The sequence below is a fragment of the Phaenicophaeus curvirostris genome, chromosome Z, assembly GCF_032191515.1.
Source record: "Phaenicophaeus curvirostris isolate KB17595 chromosome Z, BPBGC_Pcur_1.0, whole genome shotgun sequence".
Taxonomy (NCBI): Eukaryota; Metazoa; Chordata; class Aves; order Cuculiformes; family Cuculidae; genus Phaenicophaeus; species Phaenicophaeus curvirostris.
The window spans coordinates 27,874,582-27,890,471 of NC_091431.1; the positions used below are offsets into that span (position 1 = coordinate 27,874,582).

Genomic DNA, 15,890 nt, shown 5'->3' on the forward strand with positions numbered 1-15,890 from the left:
GCAATAGTGAATGTTTATTTCATTTTACTCCCAGGATCTTCAAGGATTTCCTGAGAGAAAAAATCCCCACACCATCAGTAGTAAAATAGTTGTCTCTAATACAATTATTCACCTGAACATTTTCTGAAGAAACTAAGCTAGAATGCTTGCTTGTAGATAAGTCAAAACAGTTTTTAAATGGTCACCTTTATATGGGAGATGAATGTACATAAATTTGCTAGAAATTGTCAAAGTATTTGACAAAAAAACCCACAATTATTTTCAATGGCAAATTTCTTAAAAAAAAATTATCAGAAATTGTAACTGCCAATAAAGCTTAGTATAGTATTACGTTGTTTGGGAATAGGGTCAGAAGATCTAGAGATCAATTAACTGTCAAAATAATTAGGAAACTGTTTAGACTTAATACTACCACAAACACCTGTAGAATTAGACTTTTCTTAGTCGTGCTTCACAGAACAAATTCAAATAGATCTAATTTCAGCTGTTCATATAATAGCAGTTACATGTTAAGTCAAGTCAGAAACAGCAATGTTATCTATTGCATTACAGGAAACAGAAACCTCTTCTTCCTTCCATTAGCAGTTCTAGTTCATTACCATGAATATAAATTAATTTTAAAACTTCTCCTTACTCCACTATAGCTAATATCTTGGATATCTTCTCTATCATAGCATCCTCTCCCAAGCTTTTAGTCAAAATAAAAAATTCTTCAATGTTTGGTCTAGGATCCATCTACTACACTTCATGCCCTTTGAGGTATAGGTCAGAATTCTGAAACTAACATACAAGGGTTCCCCCCGCTTTAAGTTTTTCCTAAGGAGGCATAGTTTCTATAGCTACAGTTTTGTAACTTCCCTTAACTGCAACCCTCCTCAATACACAGCAAATAAAACATATATTCATTTGGTATGATGTGTTTCACAGCGGATCTAGACGAAGATTTATTTAACAGTGGGGCAGACTATGTGACCTGATACTGTATACCATATACATACACCAGAAACTAATAAATTCATATAACAATATTACAGTAAGAACACTACCATGTACATAACACATAGCTCCTCATTAACTCTGCCTAACAGCTAAATGAACAGTGATTAAACTTCTGCTATTCTATTTCTGCTTTTCCAGTGTTATATCCAAATATATTAATATCACATCTGCTAAAGTACAAAGGCACAAGTATTAAATTTCTTCCTTTGAAGCTTTCACAGTTTAGACCCTGGTTGCGTGAAATTAAAGAATAGTCCCTTTCTCTCATTTCCAATACTAAGTAAACACAGTCAGATTATTTCATTAAATATTGTAGCAAAGGGCAGAGGAGTAGTTCATGGGATCATAGAATCAAAGAATTATTTGTGCAGATGGGACCTTTAAAGACCATCTAGACTAACCCTTCTGCTATGGGCAGGGACATCTTTCATTAGATCAGGTTTCTCAAGAATCTGTCCAGTCTGGCCTTAAACATTTCCAATGATGGAGCATTCACAACTTTTCTAGGCAACTTGAGAATCTGTGGATGAAGACAGATGACACAATTTCCTTTAAACTTCAACTTCAGATTACGTTCTACTAAAAAAATGGTACAAATGGGGATCCTTTAGTTGTTCCTCAAACAAATCTCAAAAGAAGAAAAGTTTTGTTGAAAGCCTATCCAGCAGTAATTATTGGTTTAGGCACAGAATTTGTAACATCAAAACAGAGCTACATCTCCATGGGTTTTTCAGAGAGGGTCTCATCATACAAACTGTTTTCAGAAGACCCCGTTGCCATCTTTTTCTCTTTTTTTTTTTCTTTTCCTTTTTCTTTTCATATTTTCATAATGATAACTGGGAAAGTTTCTATTAATTGAGTGCCTACCTACAAAAAGCTGGCTGTTGAGCTGCAAGCGAATATGCCCATCAGGTGGAGCCATGTGCGACTTCTGAGGAAGCTGATCTACTTGTAAGGAAGCCTCTTTGATGTTGCGTTCAGCCTTCACATAATGCCACTGGTTGTCATTTAAAGAAGTGAGCGATTGCACTGTAACTTCACTAGGTCCATTTCCAACATCAAATGAAAAAATCACTTCAGATGCAGCTAGAAAGAGGACAGTAATTAAGGACATTCAAATTATTTCATAGTTAATTGGCTCACAAAATCATTAAGTAGCAGAATAAGTTACTATAAGGTCTAGCCTACAATTTCATGGGATAAAGCTGATTGTTTTAGGGGAAAAATTTACTTCAGGGGGTTTATCCCCAAAGTTGTCTCTTGACAGTCGCTGATAGTGAGAACAATGATTTACCAGCAGCACAGAAATCAAACTGTGTGTGGACTCCTAGAGAGCAGTTGAGAAACAGTGAAATGTGTTAGCTTCATTGTTTTTCAGACTGGATAAAAAGCATCTCCTGCTTACATGCTAATTGATTACTATTGTTAGATATATTTAAATTATCACCACTATAATCCAATCAATATCTTCTACTGTTTATTTGTTTTTGTTATTTATTCTCACAAGTTCTATAAATACCAGAAGGCAAATTCTGCTGTGGTTTATAAAACTATGTATACAGTGAATTAAACTAAGTCATTCTGAAGAAAATTTCGCATTACACATTTTCATAGTTTTCTTGGAAACTTGTAACTGAATCTTTGCATATAAAAATAAACAGAGAAGGAACATGCCAGAATTTGAAGATCTGAAAATTATGAATATTCTCTCAGAAATTGTTTCTTTTATATATTCAAGGACAATAATGTATGAAAATAAGTAATCCCTAAGCACAGGATTACCAGCATTTTGAATTATTAAGAACTTTACTAAAGTACTAGAGGTCTGAGAAGGTTCCTTGAATCCAACAGTAAGGTTGCCATTTATGTCACTGGACTCTGAGAGAATAGCAAAACAATTAGAAGCATCCAAGAGGAATAAATCAGCCTCAAATAACATTTTCAAAGATGAAGTTAGTGAATTTTTGAAAAAAGATTCCAATTATATATTTTTATTTTATTTTATTTTCACTTTTTAAAGGTACATTAGACTTCATAATCTTTAGATCCACTTTGTCCAACCTTTAGACTGAGTAATGCCACATGCTTGCAATCCCATAAGCCACGAATCTGGTTGTTATAATGTATTTTGCTGTAATAGGTGAACATGAGAGTGAAAAGTAAAATGAAAAATATACAAAGTATTTGACTTTCCAAATAAAATAAGGCATAATGTGGAGCAAATTTTTGAACAGAGTTCCTTTTGTAATAATTTTTCTTTTCTGCTTAAAAATCAACAATGTTTTATACAATAATAAGAAGTAACTGATGTTTAAAATTTGTTCCTCAGTAAATGAAATTTAAGGTAAAATTGTTTAATTTGGTCACCATAAGAGCTCAGTCTCCCCTTACAGAGGGGTACAAGAAGAAAAAGAAACCAATGAACCACACAGTAGCAACAGAAACTCCATGTGATTAGGTAAAGAGAATTTCTGCTGAATGTTACCTTCTGCAGGGAGGTCTTTGTAATCCTCTGGATACTGTTGGGGTGAAGCCTGAAAACACAAATTCTGCTTTGAACTCACTGAACGTGCCTATTAAATAGCATATCAGAATAACAGATCTGATAAATAATGCTGCTCATTAGATTTTTAAGGCAAAAAAACATAATAAAAAGTTTTGAAATAATGCCTGAAATAATGAATATTGTTAGTACCACTAAAAAAGTATTACAGTCTTGAAAAAAGGGAACCAATCCCAGAAGTTCTAGGGATGGAGACCCAGACAGCAAGGATGACTGTATGGTCATCCATTGGAGTGTCTGTAGTCTAATCAGAATATGTCAGAAAAAGCCAAAAATATAATCAGTTGATATTTTACAATATTTTAAATAATTCTACTAAAAGCAGCTACACTACAAATTTGGAAGAAATTTGGCATTTATAAGCATTGTGGAAGGTACACCACAGGATGTAGAGAGGTGCTGACTGAGTTCTAAAATTTGTCCTCTTGTGACAAAGGACTGAGGCAAAGAGAACTTTGGTCATTTCATGGGCAGGAGGAGAGGGCGTAACCAAAAGTTCTATTCCAGTTCAAAAAATACATTGTGGGCCCTACCTACTTGTGTTACCCAAAAACTTTCCAAACCCCTCAGGGACTTTTGTGGCCCTAATGTATTAATACATGGGCAAAGCACAGCTATAGATTGGCAAAGTGGAGCAGAAGATGCAGTTGATGGCAATCATGGAGAGGGGTCAGTAGCTAGCCATGGCTAAAATGAATAACAGAAGGCACAGTCATTGAGATTAATTTTGAGTATCAGCGATGAGTATCACACAGAGGTGCAGAAAGTATTTACCAAATAATACACTACAGTATACGAAACTTGAGCACTTTCATACAGGAAACTATCGAATTCCATTCATCCTGGACAACAAGTTGAGAATTTGAGCAGATGAAGGCCAACAGCAGCTGCAAATTGGACTTCTCAGAACTACATCCAAAGTAATCACAGAAGACCTTCTTAATGAATACACTGTAGTGTTCCAAACTCTACTTTAAACTTCTGTTTAAATCATTGCTTTTAGATAAAATACTTGCTCAGACTTTTGGCTAGAGTATGTAACCTGAGGTCATACAAGTATTTAACAGAATGTACTTTTCACAATTCAGTCAGTCTTGTTCCTTTCAACCACTATTTCTGTGGAAGATTACAGGAACTAAAACAAAAATTCAAAGACTTGAATAATTATAATTCTTATTCTGTAAGATAAGAAAAAAGGATCAAGTATCTTCTTCAAGACAACACACTTCCTCTGTATTTTAAAACACAGCTAGGATTTACACCTTAATTTTTGTAACAACTTTCTAGAGCATTACACACAGATGCACTGCCATGCTTATAACTTCATGAAACCAAACAAACAGCATTAAACTTTCCTATTAAAAGTCTTGATCTGACACTTTTGCTTTGGCAAAGTTAGACTTAAAGATCTACAGATTATTGTGTCATAAATAAAGAATTATAAATCTTGAGATCAATCAATAGAGAGCCAAGAAAAACATTTTTATTCACAAGTAGAGAATGCCAAATATTAAAGGCATAACAAGTGTTCAATAATCTCTAATACATCCCCATCTTAAACACTGACACCTGACATTTCATTATTGTTATTTATTATTTATTACACAAATCAAATAAAGGCTTTGATTTATGTGGAACTATTAAAAGAATATAAAGTGTTGGCTGGTGATTCATATTCATATCAGTTATAAAATAGCATATGATGAAGAAATCTGAATGATCCTATGCAATGATTTTGAAAGAGAGAGAGAGAATGGTACTTCTGATGAAAATGTATATTTCTCAGTTTAAACTGGTATTACTCTCAGTGGAAGCATATGACTCTGAGTCCACTGCAAACAATCCTACTTACGACATATAAAAAATAATTTCACTTATGTTTCTGGAATTGAAGAAATATCTTCACATGCTAGACAGTAATAAGGTAAATTTGGGGGGGGTTAAGTAAATTTTTAAATACTGAAAATACAGACCAATTCAGATTTTTGCTTTCTCTTATGCCTCAGTAGTATACAGCAGTTTGGAAACTTATGAACTAATAGGACAAGTGAAATAAGTTTGTCTGCACATTATTATTCTGAAGAAAGAGTTATGGTCTTCTGCCAACTGTCTGAACAAATTTACATCTCAGAAGTATTCCTTTAATGATTTCATAATTTAACTGTTTATTTTGAAAATGGAAAATAATTTATCAAACAAGAATATCATCATTGCTTCAGAGATTCTCAGCTGAAGTGCTGACCCAGTACATTCTCTGTATTGCATGACACTGAGTTTATAATACTACTGTTCTTTCACTTGTTCAAAGAATTTTACCAGAAGGACAGAAGGCAGTTCATACTGTCAATGAACAAGTCAAAGCCACTGTTGAAAGCAGGCTATCTTTCAAAAACAGTGCCGGTTTGAGAAAATCAAAACCAAATTGATTAAGTATTTAAGAAGATTCTATAATTAAAGTGCCTACAGATGAACATAGTAGGCCTTTTCCTGTTTGTTTCAATCATCTAAGTCATTAACATTGGCAAAAAACCCATGCAAGCTGAATATTTTACTTTGTGATGAAAATGCATTAACACATCTATTGTAATATTTAGTATTATGCAATTTATATATTTATTTTTATACTTGAGTGTGATAGCACAATTATTCTGTAAAAAAATAAGGTAAAAAGAAATATAAAGAACTCTCAGAGGCACCTGTCAAGTACAAAACTTTTTAATTGATGTGTCATTTAAATTGAATCCAAATATTTTTCGAAACAATACTTATGCTCTTAAGAAGTTTTGCTTTAATAATCACCAATATAAGACTAAATAAATGAGCTTTCATTCTCATTAGTCATCTTACTGCATTTAGTGAGGCATTTAATTTTCTCTTGTACAACAAAAATTTATGAATGTGTAAAAATCTCAAGGTTTTTGTATATACAAAGAAAATTTAAAAAATAAAATAGTGCTAAGAAAGTGTGACTAAGCTAGCACACTCTGCCACAGGTGTGAGTCACACATTGTGACTGAGCAAATCTCCCAGCAGCCAAATGTAATGCCTGACCTTAAAATTTGGAGGGAGAGAATTTGGTGGCAGGGAGGCAGTGAGCAAGGAAGAAGTAACAGTCTGAGCAGTTAAGGTCTAATTGCTGTGCTCTTAGATTAAGAATGCTCTGAGCAGAAATTATCTTTCAATAGATCTATGTATGGTCCCAGTTCTGGGATTTCTGGGTGAATGATAAAGCTACAATAGTGGTAATGAGAGTAATAATGCTAGAGAACAATTTTAAAGTGTTTTCCCTTTAAAATAATGCTAAATTAGTCCTATTGAAAGCCATAAAAAGAACAATAACCATCAGTCGTATTACTTACAGTATAACTCTATCCTTATGAAGTCTTGAATTCCCAGGTTTTCTAAAAACACTCCTGAGGAAGCAGTAGTTTTAAAGAAAAATGAGACATCTGCACTGAGCTCTCCATGGAAGGTGGGGAAATGCAAGTAGGACATCTCTGTGTTGAAGGATGCGGAATTCCAGAATGTCCCTAGTTGTTATAATGAAAGATTAAGTGATAGATACAGTGTTATCTAACATTGCCAGTATAAGTTTTATAACCAATTAAACAAACAAAAGTGCCCAGGGCTAGGAAGGGTCTGCAATGTTTGAAGAGTCTAATTTCCAAAGAAGTCTCCTGCTTAGTCTATAAAATGAAAAACTGGTGTTCTTGCAGACAAAGAAAAATTATTCAGAAAGAATAATTAAGATGCTTAGTTCAGACAACCAAAAAACTATTCATTGGAATTCAAATGCCTGGCAACTCAGCTAGACGGTCCATTTAGGGCGTGATATAGCCTTTTAAGAAGAAAAACAAAACAAAACAACTTTGAATGAACTATTGTAACTAAACTGGCTAGTTTAAACTGGCAGTTGTTACGCATATTTCTCAAAACCAAGGAAAACAGTGTTATTGTTGTAGCCCAGTGAAGTTTTACCAGATATCACAAAGAAGTTACGATACAGTTGCCAGTAATTATTATAGAAGAAATTAAAATATGCATATATATTATAAAGGTATCTTCGTTAGTTGACTGCAGTTTAGAAATTCATATGCATTCTATTACATGATAAATTTAATGTCAGTCAGTTTTACTCAAAAAAGTTTATAAGATTAAACAGGTATTTTGCTGGATTGATTTTTTTTTAGGCTGGCATTCAGTCAGAATTTGTTAGATTTTCTTCTTGATTATTAAAAAGATTATGTAAAATTTCCAATACCACCCTCTTCTGTTAGGAATATAATATGCATTTATGGTGTTTAAACAGAATCACCTTATTATTTCTGAATTCTTACAGATGTATCTCTGTTTCTTTAGTAAGCTATATTTCTTCTAGATCAGATGAGGCATTCCATACTTTCCTATTTAATTGAACAAGGCCATTACACATTCTCCCAATAATGCTCTGATCTTAGCCCAAATAGTACATGAAACTATCACTTTTGCTCCAGGTGCCCTCTGGTTTTAAGGGTGGAAGTGGGTGTAGATTTGCAAATTTCTTTCTTATTTGTAAAATCGAACTCTATGAAACAGTGTAGACAGAGGTCTGGTTGACAGCACGGTGAAGTAAAATTGAAGATGATTCACTCATTCCTTCTGACTTTTTAGCAGAGTTTTAATAAGGATTCAGATCCCACACTTAGAAAAGCAGTGTGGCAGGAGATTCATATGTATTCTGGCAATTGCTTGTTATGACACTTGCCTCTTGGGAGTGCTGCCAACAATCACAAGTTAAAGCAGTCAACAGGATAACTTTTTACATGGTAGGGCAGAGATGTGAACAGATGGCTGAGGCTGGAAGAGGAAAGTATAGCTTTGCACCTCGCTCTCCTGTGCTGCTTGATGGGCTCCTCAGAGTTACCATCCTGTGCAAAGTGTCGTAAACCAAGGGCAGTACCCTTACATATTGAGATCAAGTTTAAGCCCTTATTTCTCAACTGTTTCAGGTCATGGCTCCCACAGAGCAAACGTTACCATAGTTATGACTCAAGGATATAACAGCTATTTAAAAAACAATGAGCTGGCTGTTATCAGTAATTCAGACACAATGGGAAGTTTAATACTAGTAATTTATACAAAATTGGTAAAACATTGCTAGTAATTAGAAGAGAGACAATAGCAGCAGTAGCAGTCCAGTAGAGTAATGATACGATTAGCTTCAATGAAGCATTTGAATGATCTTTGTAAATCAGAATGGAACCCCTCAGGCAGGGCAGAGATAGGAAGTTTTATTCTTCCTCTCCTAATTTCCTGTTTTCTCCTATCTAGTTGTTCTTTTTCTCAGCTCTGGAAATTCTGTGATTTATGGATGTTAAGCTACTGTATCAATAAAGGGGTTGAGTATAGATCTAGCAAAGGTATATTACAAAGTACCTTCTGCTGTTGCAAATGAGGATAAGAAAAGAATTTCTTCACTATGTGGCATCTGGCTTGCTTCCTATTTAGTTTCCTGTAACTGCCAAACACTGTGTAGGCAGGAACCAATAATACTTAGCATTTTATCTGAGTAGCAAGACTGCAGTCTTCCTATAGGTAAAGAAAGAAGATCCTGATTTTCATAAATAGAACACCATCATATTTATCACCAAATCACTAGGTTGGAAAACACCCCCAGGGTCATCAAGTCAATCATGTTTTATGTTGTGAAAGTTACTTCAGTTTTTTTGGCATATATGAACTAGTCTTACCAACTTTAAATTTTAAAGTGAAAAAGGAAGAAATGAGAACAAGGCTGATAGAGTAGCCATTTTAATGTTGCAAAGATAATAAAAGCAACTCTCAAAATAATTGTGCAATTGTACATAGTAGCATTCCCCAAGTTTTTAATCAAAGCTGATATTTTTTATCATTTCGATCTATTCTTCTTGATACCCCTAAGTATCAAGAAGTGTTGCACCATTCATTCTTTCAGCATGGAACTCCAGCAGGGATAGTAAGCAGTGAGGCAGAGATAATAAAGATCTTATGTGGTCAAACATTTTCTGTATATGTTTTTTTTTAACTAGTCTCCGCTCTTCCTCAAACAAAAAAATTCTCTGATTTACATGACACATAAAATACTACCCATCTCTAACATAGACTGATATAGCTAAGGCACACTGCTTTTAATCTAGAGCTGCTAGTTTTATTTTGAATGTGTTTGTAGGCTTTGTGAAGATGACATTTAATGAACCTTCCATCTTTCCCATATTCTCCCTCTTCCAGGTATTTTTTTAAACACTTAAAAGGTACCAAGAAAGCTTCCAGCAGAGAGTGCTCTTTTTCGTAAGAGCCAGCCTCTGGTCTTTGGTACACCAATATGATCTTTGAATTTTACTGGAATGTCACTGTGATGAGATTATAAGTGCATAGTACTATTAATGTAGAAGTTAATACTGTAGAAAGCATATTCATTGCAAATTGTAGATTTAGCCTGTCTAATTGAACTTATGAGGTTATCTGATCTCAGTTAAACTACTAGCAGCTGATCAGGATTTTGTGTGTTGTCTTCGGTTTGCTCCTCCCTATTTGGCCTTTTAAATGTCTCTTTAAATTATGTGATCATTTGTTAACTGCAGATTAACGGGTTTGATTGTATTTTTGTTTTCTTTGGGTTTGGTATCATTTGGGTTTAGGGGATAAGTGTGTTAGGGGGTTGCTTCACTTTACTGCTGAGCAGAATGAAGCAGGAAACCCATCATTACTGACTACATGCTTTTGTTGCACCTGTTGCTTTTCAAAAATGCCCAATATTTCTGTCAGTTTGGCTACATGGAAAATCTTTCCTTCATCTAGCACAGAAAAAAGGAGGCCAAAATTACTAAGAAGTGTGCAAACTGCTTCTTCTAAAACTCTTCTCCTCTTGTTATGAAGTCTGACCAGCTGGCAGCCGTTTGCCTCTGAGAATTTGCAGTGTTCAGCTGCCCCATTAGTATCACTTCTTCCAGCTTCGCTACATTGCAACTTATTATAAGATTCATAGATTAAAAGGCCAGAAGGGAAAACTGTGATCATCCACTTTGACCTCTAATATGCCAGTGACTGAATACATTTCTTGAATCAATTCTTGTTTGAAAAACAGTATTGTTCCTAGGGAAAATATTCCACCAATTCAATTAAAAGTTGTCCATTTATGGAAAAGTCCCAAAAGCTCTTGCTGACAATTTATAAATATAGTTATGTATGTGCATATACTCAGCCTATTGGACTAAATTCAAATCCTGACTGGATATTTTTCTAATTTTCTCTCCTGCTTTCAGAAACATTATCATTTCTTACTTAATCAAGCTCAATTTAAATTGAGCATATCACCTCTGATTTAGCCTGAGCTAAGTAAAGAGAATAAGCTTAAGACACTTTCATTAAAAAATGCATCTCAAATTCTTTAATGCAATCTTTTAACATTACATCCTTTTCATATAGTGTAAAACTGCAACCACAGACTTGTATTTAACTTCTGTGTGATGCAGGAAGCAGTAAAAAGGATCAAAATAATGTTGATCAGATTGAAGTCAGGACAGAAAGAATTTAATATTGTGCAGCTAAAAAACTTTACTGGGCTGCTTTAATGATCTGTTAATAGAGTTTATCTCTTAAATTATTATATCCAAAGCTCACAATAGGGTTGCTCTTTTTTGTTCAGATGTCAAACTAGGAACTTAACATTCAGTGGATTATGTGCTTGCATTTATATTGTAATTTTGCAGTTGAATTTGTGCATTGATATGTGACACATGGTCAAACAACTTACTAGACTGCAAGTATCTTACCTCATCTGTATTGCCTTTACTAGCACTGAAAACCCTCAAAAGCCTGGCCAAATTTACTTTTTATAAACTCATGCTGAATGATGTATTATCTTTACATTGAATTGCATTATCCTCATTTTATATTTTATTTAATTAAAAGCTATGTAATTTATATTTTTGGGCCAAGTCTGATGCTGACAGATTATAATTACCCATTAATTTCTCATAATTTTGTCATATTCATTTTCTCTCAGTGTTCTGCATGCATTTATAAACTCTCATACTTACTCGAACTTCAAAGTAATTACTTGGAGTATCTCTAGTCAGTTCTTGCAAGGAAAACAACACTATCCTCACCCTTGAATGGTGCGGTTTTTTAAAAAAATCTAGCTATACTAACTGTCTGTCTATCAAAATTTAATCAATGTCTGGATTTGATTTTGAATAATGACAAAAAATAATGGAGAAGCCTTTTTTTTTCATGAAAACCGTGGCATTTCTATCTATTTACGGCCCAAAGTTTTCTTCTGTCCTCATATGCCTCGAATCTTTTCTGTTACACTACTCAATAGATAAAAATTAATTTGAGTCTTAACTTTCATTGTATTTAGACATCTTTTTTCAATCCAACAGCACTGGCATACAATTTTTTAAATGTATTGTACATCAGAAAAGGGTATATAGAAATGAATCAGTAATATATTTTAAAGTGACAGAAATCAGTGAGTACTAATCATGTATAGAGGTGAATGTCACTAAATCCTATGACCTAATAACTCTAAATGACCATATTTCCATAGAATAGCATTACTACTTTCATTGCACTTAAGCATTTTAGAAATATAGATAGCTAAGTCTATCAGAATGCTGCGGGCAACCATTAATATCTGAATGGAACTTTATACATAAAAAGAAATATACTGGTATTGGGTTTGATATTATTGCTCTTATGTTAGTTTACTCTTTCCTGCTTTATACTAGAAAATATGGTTTGATTTTCTTGAAGTAACATGCTTCATTGAAGTGAGTCAACATAAAGAAACCAGGTACAGTAATGCAAAAGAATCTATTTTCCCTTGTTTGAGAGCACTTTTGAGAAATGAATATTTGCTACTAGACCTTTTCTGTGTTCACCACCTAGTCAAAGACACAGGAGAAAGTAAGTGTCGTTAAAATGCTTTTAATTAGACCCTCATGGCTGTCTGCAACCTCAGATTAGAAAACACATTAATAACGGAAAGCTTGCTTCTTGCATCTTCAAAGTGCAACTAGCATATAATCGTTGATCTTACGAGTGAGTTTACATTTACTTCATCTATCATGACTAGTACAAAATGTAACACATTGAAATCAAAATGTACTCCAACTCATAGCTTTTTATATTTTCTGAAAAACTGAACTTTAAAGAAAATTTTCATTATAAAAGCCACTGCTGATACATAAAGATAATTCTAGTAAGCTGTAACGCTTGCTCATTCCCAATATAATGATTAAAACAATAGAATGTTTATTGAAATACACATTATTGTGTTGTATATGAGAAAAGATGTTAATATATCATCTATTATATAAGATATAATGCATTTTATATATTATTATGCTACAAAATATATAGAATAAGACAGTATCATAATAGTTTAACACAGGTAACATATTATATATGATGCATATATATATGCGATGCTTCATATTCATATGTTTTATTACATATATTATACAGTTAATATTTTACACAATACCTTGTGCTTTATTTCTGCGATATAACATTTATTTTTCATTCAGAAATCCTGTATCATTTTCTCAAATTTTAGTCCTTACCTCTCTAAAAGCATACCATTCCTTACCATCTTTGCCTTTTTTATATAAATGGCTGAGAAATATTGCATAATTACTGCTTTTTTTAAACAATCAAAGTGAACATTACTTCTCAAGGTATTTGCTGTTTTATTACTGCTAACATTTATATTCTGAAAGGTCTTTTCAGTGAGATTATTTCAGTTCTAAATTGCTTCTTTCTGAAGTCAAATTCTATAATGTTGCCTGTCATTACAAAGTTTTTTCTCTGACATTCAGAGTTTGACTTCTTGTGCTTGTCTTCATGATATTTTAGAGCTCTGTACTGCAGCTTGTCTAGAAATACTGTGATCATTTTTCACCAGTGTAAAATTTTGCATTATTTCAATCACACAGACTAAGGAAAAATCAAATACAGCAGGGAGATCAATGTGTGTGAGCATTGTCTGCATGTTTTAATGATTCACCCAAGGAAGCTAGTTGGCTTCCATGTTTTAAGATTTGTGATAAGTAGGGTCAGGTTCTATAATTAATAGTAGTTGGGAACTTGTTGGGTAGTGAAATTTAATTTCTGCCCACTTATTAGTACTACAGGAGCTGTAAATACTTCTGTTGCAAGGCTGTCATTATCCATGGTTTCATTTTCCCTGGCCACAATGAAGGCCTGCTGCATCATCAGCTTTATTAGCATGGCTAGTCTATTGAGAAACATGGTTATATCCCTCTGCTCAACACTTGTAAGACGACATCTAAATACTGCCTCTAATTTCAAGACTTCCAGCACAGGAAAAAAAATTATAAACAGGAATGAGTATGTGGAGGCCACTGGGATGTTCAGATTTTGAGGACTTTTACTGCCCCTCAGGCTGACAAGGGCTGGTTCAGCCTGAGGGAGGGACAACAGCCCCTGAAACCTAGGGTGAAATCACCAATAAGACAGAGCCAGGTTCTTTGCTTTGGTGTAAGGTGTAAGTATAAAAAACAATGGGTATAATTTCAAATAAGAGTTTCACACTTGATCTAAGTAAAAAGAAATGTTCAGTGAGGACAATAAAGCAGCAGAGCAGACTGCCCGGACAAGCAACGTTGGTTTCATCCTTGGGGGCTTTAAGCCCCAAGTTGACAAAGCCCTGACAGATCTGGTCTGAGCTCACAGCTATTCCTACTGTATGAAGAAGACCTCCTTATGTGCTTTCCACTCTGAATCATATCATATTCCTATGTCATAACCCCATGATTTAACAGTTCTTTTATAGGTAGGATGAATGATCAGCTCACACTCAGATGACAGACAAGCGAAAAGGAATTACCCAACAGGGGTTTCTTCCTGTCTTATAAATTTTCATAAGAAAATTAGAACGTGCTGCTGTAAGACACATCTGTTAAAAAACCTTCCAGGCACAATTACTGTAACAAGTCACAGAAATGAAAGCGGAGATGATAAAAATAAATACATACTAATTTATATTTATTTATATGTGCAGTCTCTTGAGTGAGCTTAAAAGTACAGATTGAAGTTTCTTTACTGGTATTGATTTCCTCCTATTCATAAAGGCTGAAGAAATTTGAAAAACTAACACAACACTATATAATGAAGGAGGAAAAATCATGTAAAGAATAAAACCAGTAATTTCTAAGTACTTGAAACAATAATGAAGTTCATAAAAACTCATAGGGTAGATTTGATGTAAAGAAATTAAACTTATTTAATTTTTAAACCTCTTACTCAACTGTAGAAAAAAATCTTTCAATTTAACAGTTAAGTACTTCAGTATGATCTGTAGCATCACTTCTCCTCACTTTTGTTTACGAACAATATTAGCCACAGTATTTTGTGGAACTGGTTGCTACTGAACATAAACCAAATCTGTTTTCTTTACCAATGAAGATGGAAATTAATGAAATCAGAAATCTCATCACAAATCTTTGATAAGGTATCAGTTTTGCTCCAGTTGTCTTACTACCTCTACATGATTTCTTGACACATTAAGTTTTTCAGTACATAGAAACTTTATGTTTTGGATTACTGCATACATTCTAAATTTTATTTTCTTATATGGAGTTAAAATTTTCCTTAGAGATATTGCATGTACTGAATTAATCTCCAATAGTATAGTTTTTCTAGTGGCACAAATACTCCGCGAAGCTAATATGCAGAAGGGTTGGTGATGGAAGCATGTATGTCTATTGAAGGGTATGTTTATCCCATGATATCGTAACCACTCATGTATTCCCATTCATAAAATCCTTTATTCAAAACTTAATTCAAAATGTGCAAAACCACTCAATTTTGTACTCAAATATCTGTTTGAAAACTATACTGACTTATTCATTTGCACTGGGCTATAGCATTTTGCCTTTTCCCTTTATAATTCCAGTTTCTAAATTCTAAAACAACTGGATGAAAATTTTTAAAAAAAGTTCACATTAGGTTGTTTAGTAAACAACATTTAAAATGCATTGGAGGCAAACTCCATTGCTGCTTAGCAAAACTCTTGCAGTTGTTACTTACTGTCTCCACGGCAAAGCAAAGGCCCCAGTTTGTAAGCTGCTTCAGAACCTGGTCTTTCAGTATCTGTGATCACAATTTCAGTCACTGGTAGATGCTCCTTGTAGGAAAGGAATCCAGTATCATTGGTCCTGAAAAGGTAGAATGAAAGCTCACAGTTTTCCTGAATATTTGTTCATTATAATTTATACATTTCTGTGGGAAAAAGAAATAATTAAATTCTGGAAAAAAGTGCTGCATAACTCTGTCAGTAATA

General features: G+C 33.8%; 1 protein-coding gene across 1 annotated transcript in view; it reads right to left on the reverse strand.

Moving 5' to 3' along the window:
• CNTNAP4 (contactin associated protein family member 4) overlaps positions 1–15,890 on the reverse strand; it is a 240,164-nt gene that overhangs the window by 19,391 nt on the left and 204,883 nt on the right. Inside the window, exons 15-17 of the mRNA XM_069879913.1 lie at positions 15,638–15,765; positions 6,922–7,092; positions 1,867–2,085 (exon numbers count right to left, since the gene is read on the reverse strand). Coding sequence (XP_069736014.1) covers positions 1,867–2,085; positions 6,922–7,092; positions 15,638–15,765 — 518 coding nt within the window. The remainder of the gene's footprint in view (positions 1–1,866; positions 2,086–6,921; positions 7,093–15,637; positions 15,766–15,890) is intronic.